Source organism: Molothrus aeneus, chromosome 16 (assembly GCF_037042795.1).
Source record: "Molothrus aeneus isolate 106 chromosome 16, BPBGC_Maene_1.0, whole genome shotgun sequence".
Lineage (NCBI taxonomy): Eukaryota > Metazoa > Chordata > Aves > Passeriformes > Icteridae > Molothrus > Molothrus aeneus.
The window spans coordinates 13,867,425-13,876,107 of NC_089661.1; the positions used below are offsets into that span (position 1 = coordinate 13,867,425).

At 52.6% G+C, this 8,683-nt stretch overlaps 2 protein-coding genes across 8 annotated transcripts in view; one reads left to right on the top strand and one right to left on the bottom strand.

Annotated features, from left to right (window-relative positions):
- Positions 1 to 2,102, top strand: part of MPRIP (myosin phosphatase Rho interacting protein) — a 72,293-nt gene extending 70,191 nt beyond the window's left edge. For all 7 annotated transcript variants that reach the window (XM_066560615.1, XM_066560617.1, XM_066560618.1 and 4 more), the window contains one exon: positions 1,205 to 2,102. In XM_066560615.1, coding sequence (XP_066416712.1) covers positions 1,205 to 1,276 — 72 coding nt within the window. In that variant the 3' untranslated portion in view covers positions 1,277 to 2,102. The remainder of the gene's footprint in view (positions 1 to 1,204) is intronic.
- A 4,337-nt stretch (positions 2,103 to 6,439) lies between these two features.
- Positions 6,440 to 8,271, bottom strand: PLD6 (phospholipase D family member 6). Its single transcript, XM_066560899.1, has 2 exons — positions 7,878 to 8,271; positions 6,440 to 7,736 (listed from the first exon to the last, which is right to left on the bottom strand). The coding sequence occupies exons 1-2, from the start codon at positions 8,269 to 8,271 to the stop codon at positions 7,498 to 7,500; spliced, it is 633 nt and encodes a 210-aa protein (XP_066416996.1). The 3' UTR covers positions 6,440 to 7,497.
- Between the last annotated feature and the right edge of the window lie 412 nt (positions 8,272 to 8,683).

The following is an 8,683-nucleotide window of genomic DNA, read 5'->3' on the forward strand; positions in this document are numbered from 1 at the left end:
AATTCCTTGCAAGTTCCAAGGCCTGGGCTGGCAGGCAGAGCTGTGGGGCTGGGACAGGCAGTGGGGCACAGAGGGGCAGAGCCCTGGCTATGGGGGCTGTTTTAGGGATGGGAGGTGGCTGTGCCTCCTCATCTACAGGGACAGCTCACCACCTAATGCTGTGCTCTCCTCAATCTCTCGTGCCACAGGTTTGGGGCTGCAGGAAGGAGGGTGCTGGCATTAGGCTGGTGCATCCCCTCAGACTGGATTCAATTTAAAGCTGTCCTACAGGAGTCGGGCAATTTGTTTCTGCGTTTCTGCCCCTCTCAGTACTGTGCTACTGAGTCCTCATGTGTAGCTGATGGATTTTACAATTCCAAATGCCAGGGGGCTGCTGGCCAGCTGAGAGTTGTGCCTTGAAATCTGGATGCTGCATCTGAATTGGATCAGCCATCAGAGCCTGCCAGGCCTGAACAGCATTTGGGAGTCCTCTTTCTAACTGTGGGCTGTCCCAGGGTGGGGTGAGAGAGGGGTGGGATGGTCACTGGCAGCACACAGCAGTTTCCAGGGTTTCCTGAGCAAATCCTGCACGGAGTGGAGCCAGGACTGTCCCCATGGGTGCTGTATGGTGGGGCAGGCAGGGATGGACCAGCCTGCAGGTCCTGCTCAGCATCCTGGGGCTTCAGCACAGCAGATCCCAGCTGGCCTGCCTGGGGCTCCCCTACTGGAATTGCCCCATCCAGCGCTGCCCTGTGAGCTCCGGGGGTGTCCTGGTTTAGGGCAAATTTGGGAGAGAACCTCCAAAGGGGCTCCTCTAGAAAGCAGATTCAAGTGGCCTCTCCCCCAACCAGTTTGGGAAAATATTTCTGCATGCTTCTTCTTCCCCCCCTTCACTCTCAGAACCGGTCTGTAAGGTGCAAAACTTATTTCTGGGCTAACCAGACGAGTGGGGACACAAGCACCATAAAGTCACCCCAGCACAGGGGGTCGTTCCCCAGTCAGCTAATCCTGCTTGCAGCATGATGTGCCTCTCATTGCTTCTGGTCCGTCGCCTGGTTCATCTGCAATCTCACCCTGTCTCCAGGCAGTAGCTGCCCTCCATAACCGTGTGTTCTCCCTCAGCATGTCCCACTAATCCTCGCCCAGGAGCCCATTCCTGCTGCCACGGCTGGGCCTGAGCGCCGCCCCCGCCCCAACTCCGCTCTCTGTCTTTTGTCTCTGCCAGAGTCTGAAGGAAGGCCTGACTGTGCAAGAACGCCTGAAGCTTTTTGAATCCAGGGACTTGAAGAAAGACTAGTTCTCCCCGCTCCGCTTGACCACGCGCACCTCCCAGCTTGAGGCAGCACAGCACCAGCACCGTTTGTCTCTGTTCCTTACGATGTCCTCGCTGTCGTTGTCCTGACGCCCCGACGGGACCCGGCGCCGCGGTGGCGGTGCCTCCCCTCGCCTCCCCAGCTCCTTTCCCTGCTTGTGAGATGCTCCAGAGACTCTGAGAGGGAGAGGAAGGGATTGGAGTGGGGTTTTCCCCCCGCCCTCTCTTCGGCGCTTTGTAGGAGAATCCTTTCTTTACTGTAAACCATTACACTAAGTGTCAGTATTAAGGCTCAGCAGCCTGTTAATAAGCTATAGCTCTGTCGGGAAGAGCGAGCAGGGTCTGGGTGGTGTCAGCCACACCGAGCTCTTACTGCTGTCTAGAGACCCCGTGCTCAGAGCACACCAGGAGCCTGATCCAACCATTGATCTCCACTGCATTACTTGCACCTACAAGGGGGGGAAGCTGTCGGGGAGCGCGAGTCCGTGCCGGCGCCCGCAGCCTGGAGGTACCACACTGACATCTCGCTGGACAAGGATGCAAGAAGTGATTCTCCTGCCCCGTGACTGTGCCGTGTCCTGAATGTAGGTGCCACCGAAGCCTGGCAAGCTTGGGTGGCTGCCCAGGTGGTTGTGGATGGGGAGCTGCAGCTACTGAAGTGCACCATCGAGTTGGCCCCGCCGGCGCGTCCTCGCTCCCGTCTCGCTGGTGGCCGGAGTTGGTGTTCAGGGGCTGAGCTGTAAGATCACTTTCTTGCCTCTGTTAGATCAAGCCCAGCACTCTCTTTTTTTTTTTTTTCCTTTTTTTTTTTTTCCTTTTTTTTTTCTTTTTTTTTTTTTGCTGTTACTCCCTTCCTCTCATCGAATCCCGTGTATCCCAGGGTCTGTGCGCATGTGAAACTCCCTTTTCCTAGTCAAAGGAAAGTAGAGTAGAAAGTAGAGCCAATATTGACTGAAAATGCACAGTGCTCAATGCATATAATGCTCCTTTTTTACCAGCTTCTTGAATTCAACTCTTCTTGTCAGCAGGGCAGCTCCTATTTTAATTCTTTAATCTTTTCCTGAAATAAAGATCTCAAAACCAGTATGTGCTTCAGACCTTCTCAGTCCTAATAGCTTCTGTATTTAAAACATACAATTTAGCACCATGAGGCAGATAAATGCATACAAACCAGGGGATGAGGAGCTGGTAGCACTAGATGGTCACAGCCAGCTGAGCAGAGGCTTCCTAGAAGAAGCTTGTGCTGCTTTGCAGATGTGGAGCTTCATCCCTGGATAAATCTCAAGATGCCACCTGGAAGGTCACCAGGGCTGAAGGAGACTCTGGCACATTGGCTTCCCAGCCTGGTTGGGTGCTGAGTGACCTCTTCAGGCTGGGATGTGGAAGATATCTTGGCCTTCACCCGGAGCAGAGCTTCCTCTTGTTCTTCAGGCACGCAGCCAAGGTTGAGGCCAGCAGCTCCTGGTGCTTCCCTGCTGGTTTTGGGTCTGGTGCTTGGTACAGGTGCAGCTCTCAGAGCCCCACGGGGCTGGTGAAGCCCCCCCCAGTCCTGCCAGGCTGGACCACGGCAGCTGCCAGAGTCACCTTCATCCTCCTGGGAGCAGAATCTCTTTTTTCCAGCAGCACCCTCAGCAGGACACGGTGTCACTGGACCACGGTGGGAGTCAGGCTCTTGTCCAGCTTGTGTGGCCTTGCTATGGCCAAGTGTCCAGCTTGGCACCTCACAGCAGGACTGGGCAGCTGATCCTGCCCAGAGGAGCCCTGGTTGTCCCCAGGCAGGATGGCAGCACCTTGCAGGGGACACAGCAGCTGCTCTGCTGGGATGCTCTGTGTGCATGGAGGTCCTGGAGGTGGCAGCAGGGCAGGAAAGGTGCTCATCCTGTTGGACACAAAGCCTTTCCCTCGCCAGCAGTGCCCTCAGGTGTGTGCATGGGCAGCCTCTGCATCCGAGCTCACCACAGCACTTCCATGATCTGGAGAACCTGGGGGCCTTCCTGCTGTCACGCACCTGGATCACCTCTGGCTGCTCTGCTGTCCGTGGTGAGCTCTGATCTCCTGGCAGAGGCTGTGGGAGGCAGCAAGGATTTGGGATTGTCATTGTCACTGCTCTTCCCTTGCAGGGTGTCACTGGCTCTAGGAGAACCCTCCTCCTCCTCCTCCTCCTCTTCTCTTTAGACTTAGGGTGGCATTTTGTCCTTTTTAGCCAACCAAGCAGAACATCCTGGTCTCCTTCTTGCCATGTGGACCCTGCCCTTTCTTAGATTCCCCAGCAAATCCTGCTCATGTGCTCCAGCTTGTAGGAGCAGACATTTTCCATGGGCTCCTCTGGAAAAGTAAATGGAGAGTCTTGGTCAGCTGTACAGACAGGGCTGAGCAGTGGCCTTGGCATCATCAGGATCAGCTGCACCCTCTGGGGCAGTGCTTGGGAAGGATGTCTGGGGTGTGTTTAGGGTGGGAGCTGTGAATTCTGGGGGTCACTGAGAGGAAGAGGAGGAAGGAAGGTCCCTTATGCAGCCAAATGTTCTGAACCCCTGCTGAGGGTCCTGGGCTTGCTCTGGCGAGTCTGAGCATCTCTCCAAGGCAAGGGGCAGCACTTCACCTGCCTTTTCTGTAAAGAAAAAGAACCTGCAGCACCAATAAACAGCCCCAGACTGAAATGTTCCTGCTGTAGAGCCCAGTACTTGAAAATAAAGGGAGAAGTCCTTTTACTCATAGCAGTGATACTCAGTCACCCTCCTGCCTCTTCCTGCTCCAGGCTTCATCCATCTTTTGGGATTATCAGTGGCTATTTAAATTAGAAAGTGTGTGGGCAAGCTGCTGCATTCTGCATCACTCCTCACTATTGATAGCACCAAAAAGGGAGGTTTAGGAAAACTCAAGTGCAGCAAAGGCACAGGTCTTGGAGCCTTGTTGGCTCCAAGTAATCTATTTTTCCTGAGTAAAATTTTCCTCCCATTTGCACCATCACCCCTGATCCAGACAGAATCCTTCTTTAAATGTCACCTTTTCTTTGCCCATGTATTAAAAAAAGAAGCAAATTGTGTTCATTTGTTCCAAAAATAGAACAGCTTAGAATTGGTGCTGGCTTACAAACCAGAAAATTCCCTTTTTTTGGTAGAACTAGGCTGCAGTAAAAGTGCTCACATTTTGTACCTGCTCTATTTGATGGTACTTCCACAAGACCTTTGCATATTTGTCCTGGCTTGGACACTCAGTTTGATGTGGACACTCAAGCTTGCCTTTGCTCTGTATTTTTTCAGGTAAAAAAAAAAAAAAAGCTTTCTTATTCTTCTTTTTTAAAAACAAAAGTAATTTAATACCTGTATAGTATTCCAAGCAGTGCAGTGTAAATATTTATTCCTCAGCAGTTTGCAGAGGGTTCTCTTTTGTGACTGAGTTGTGGTTTGATTTTTAAGTCTTGTTTTAGCACAGAGGCCCCTGAGTGGGTTGGGAGAGGAGGAACGAGTGTAACATGTCCAACCCACCCCACCTGCCCTGATAAACTGCTTTTTTGGTGTTTGAGGACTGTTATAAAAACCTTTTCAAACCTTTTCTGCTGATCTATGCCTTTTGCTTTGAAGGGACCTGTCTGAAGATTGTGTACAGCCTGTTTGACCACTGTAACTTTCTTTGCTATAAATTTGGGGTGTTTTTTTCCCACTCAGAGGACTCAATAATCTTGTGTTTGATAGCAGCATCAACGCTGTGCATGTGCAAATTGTGCCCTGTTTTTACAGAGAGCAGCCACAGCCCCCCCTGCACACACACCCATCCCACAGCAGCCTGGCCACGAGCTGAACTCACTGTGTAACTTCCAGCTGGTGGAACTACAACAAGAAGAGCCAAGGCACTGCTGCAGAACCTCAGTGTGAGGCTGCTGAGGAAACAGAGGGTGTGGGTTTTAATAGAGAAGCCTGACAAGTTGGTACCAGCTGAACTAACCCAGCTGGCTCTGAACTCGTGAATAATGGGTGCAATTAGCATTATTTTCTTCATGCTTTCTTCACCCTGTGTGCAGGACAAGAGTGCTCACTGTTTGTTCTCACCTAGAGAAAGCAAAGCATGTAAAGTACTGGAGACTGTGGTAAGTAGGAACCAGGAATCCTCCAGCTTGGCCTGTGTCCCCCTTCCTGGAGTTCTGGATGACTTGAGAGTTTAAAGAACCATTTGGAAGGATGGAGGTTTGGGGGAAGGAAGCTCTGTGAGGCTCAGGGTGGTGTCAGATGTGGCAGTTCAGGTGTCAAGGGCCGGTTTTCCTCCAGTGGCCTCGGAACAGCTCGGCCTTGGCTCTGTCCGGGCAGAGCTTCCCCCCACTGACAGCAGTGGGGACTGGTTCTGGGTCTCATCTGTGCCCTGTGTCTGGGGACAGCCCGGGCCCTGTGAGCACTGGGGGTGGAGGATTCATGTCCCAGGGCTGTTTCTGTGCCAGCTGTGCCCTGGGGCGGCGCTGGGATGCTGCAGCCTCAGCATCGTCTTTTCCCCTGCAAAGGGGAAGGGTGTGGAAGGCTCCTGTTCCTCCACGTGTGTGAATTCCTGTCTCCTTCCCTTCTCCCTTCCACTCCCAGTTTATTCTCCAGTGCTTTTGTAAGAGCCACCATTCCTGATCAACTGCTCGCTGTAATAGAAACGTCACCTTTTCTCACTGTATTTATTCCTTACAAACCTTGTATGACATGCTAGGCTCCCCTGGATGTAGCTGATCATTTTTACTTTGTAAATATAATTACCTAACTTTACATTAACTATATGGTAATAAACTATTTTTGCACCACCCTTTGCATGCCATGTGTGACAGGTTTATTTCTAAAAAGAAGAAAGAACAGGGCAGAGGTCAGAGCAGGAAAAGGGAGATGGTTTTTATAATAATATTATTATATTTAATATAATAATTAATATTATATTAAAATGTATCATATAATATATTATAATATATTATACATTAGCAATAATATATTTACTAAATAGTTTAAATCTAGTGCTGCTGAACGGGATTTATTGGAGAATGACCTTCCCTAGGTGCTTCCATACAGGTAACATAATTTTCTTTCCCCCAGGAAAGCTTTCTCAGAACCAATCTAAAATCTGGGGATGTCCATGGATCATAATAAGGATCTACAGGAATTGGAATGAAAAAGTCAGATGAGGCTGTTGATGTTTTCAGTGAAAATGGTTTATTTAACAGTGCCAATCACAGCACTACTGGAAACAAAAATGGCAACAGAATATAAAAACCTCTTTTCATTTTGAGAGATATTAAGGCACTTTCTATTCAGTATAAAACAATTCTTACATAGACACTATTTTAAGTTTGAAATTCTTAGGTTTTTACATCATCTTTGTTCCACACTGAGCTGTGGGGACAGAGATGTCACCTCCCTCCCCTTGCTGTCCCCAGGCTGGTGCTGCCAGCCGAGGGCACAGACCATGACAGGTGTCCCAACACCTGAAAGAACCGAGGGGGCTTTCCAGAGCCCACCTGAAGTGCTGACCCAACTCCAGCCGTGTCTGCTCTCCAGATAAACCCTGATCCCAAAGAACCATTTCTCTCATTTCCTTCCAGAGCTCCCTACGCTTCCTTGCTGGAAGAGAAGCTGTTTACATCTTTTACACCAGAGCTCTGCCAGCCTTTAACCAAAAGAAACATGTACACAATCAAAACTTAAAAATTGTTGCTATTTCCCACGAATTTCCTTTTACCAACTTTCAACAATTAATGCCAACAAGAAATGTAACCGAGGCACTTAATCTATAGAAACTCTTAACTCCGCTGTAGCCCTCTTATCTCTTCCTTCCTTTTCACTGTAGAGGAGCCCTTGGGCTACAATTCCATTAGGAATTGGCTACAATTCCATTCCATATCCCAAGTTGAAAAATGTTCCCTTTACCACTGAAAGACAAGCTCAGCACTGTAGGAACACACCTACTCTGCACCAGGGCACAGGAACAAGACTGCCCAAAGTTTTAATGCCTACGGATGCAGCTCTGTCACTGTCACCCTCACAACCAAACAGTTGTGTCATTCCCTCTAGCACGGGAATGACCCACAGCAAGGGATCTGTGGCATCTTAGGGCAGAGAACACTTCTCTGGAGATATTTACCAAAGTTACACCCAGATGGACAAAACAATGATGTCTATACATAATAATAATAATAAACTCTGTGGGTGTTACCATGCTCCACTAGCCCTGTGAGGCAGCTCTATCATTTACTGCCTTTCAGAAAAAAACCTGTAATTGGCAGGATTGTACTCTTCCCAAATCCTTTCAAACTCCTCCTGGAAAGCCTTCACGTACTCGGCGTCCTCCACCACCAGCACATTCTCGCGGTTGCTCTGGATGGCCTGGGTGGTCCAGTTGAGGGAGCCTGTGATGAGCATCCTGCGGTCCACGATGGCGAACTTGTGGTGCATGTAGCCGCTGTGCTGGTCGTGGCGCACCTGGATCCCTGCAGAGACACAGACACAGACACACAGACAGACACACAGACACACACAGGGCCTGTCAGACACAGCTCGGGGCTCACCGGGCCCGCAGTGGGGCAGGGCCGGCCCCGGAGCGGGGCTCGCCCCGGTCCCGCCGCGCTCACCCGCGTGGCGCAGGCGGCCGATCTGGGAGCCGTGCAGCCCCATGTACTGCGCGTCCGTCACCAGGCGGACGCGGACGCCGCGGCGGTGCAGGAGATGCACGGCTCGGGCGAGCTGCGGGCAGGAGAAGGAGAAGAGGCAGAGGTCGAGCGAGCGGCGGGCGGAGAGGAGGCGGCGCACCAAGCGGCTCAGGGCCGTGTCGCCGCTGGGCAGCGGGCACGGGCAGGGCCGGGCGGGCGCCCCGGGCTCGGCCGCCTCGGCCAGCAGCGCCTCGATGCAGCAGGGCCGCGAGGGGAAGAACAGCACCTCCCGCACGGGCCGGGCCCGCCGCCAGGCCGCCACCGCCAGCGCCACCGCGGTCACCGCCGCCGCCGCCAGCGCCCCCGCCGCCCTCATGGCCCAGCCCGGCCCGGCCCGGCCCGCGCAGCCGCGGCGGAGGCGGGAGCGGCCCGCTGGGAGGAGCGGCCGCCACACGGGGCTGGGCCGGGCTCCCAAATCCCGGCAGCAGCGACCCTGCCCCGGGCCCCGGACCCTTCCCCGAACACCGACCCTTCCCCAGGTACCGGAACCCTGACAGCGAACCCGTCACCGCACCCCGAGCCCGTGCAGCGGATGCTGCCAACACGCAGCACATCCTCACATCCTTTTTGGTTTGGGTGGAAGGGATCTCAGAGATATCCAGTTCCAAGCCCGTGCCATGGGCAGCGACACCTTCGGCTATTCCTTCCCAATATCCCGTCCAACCCCGCCCTCTGGCAGTGGGAAGCCATTCCCTGTGTCCTGTCCCTCCAGGCCCCCATCCAAAGTC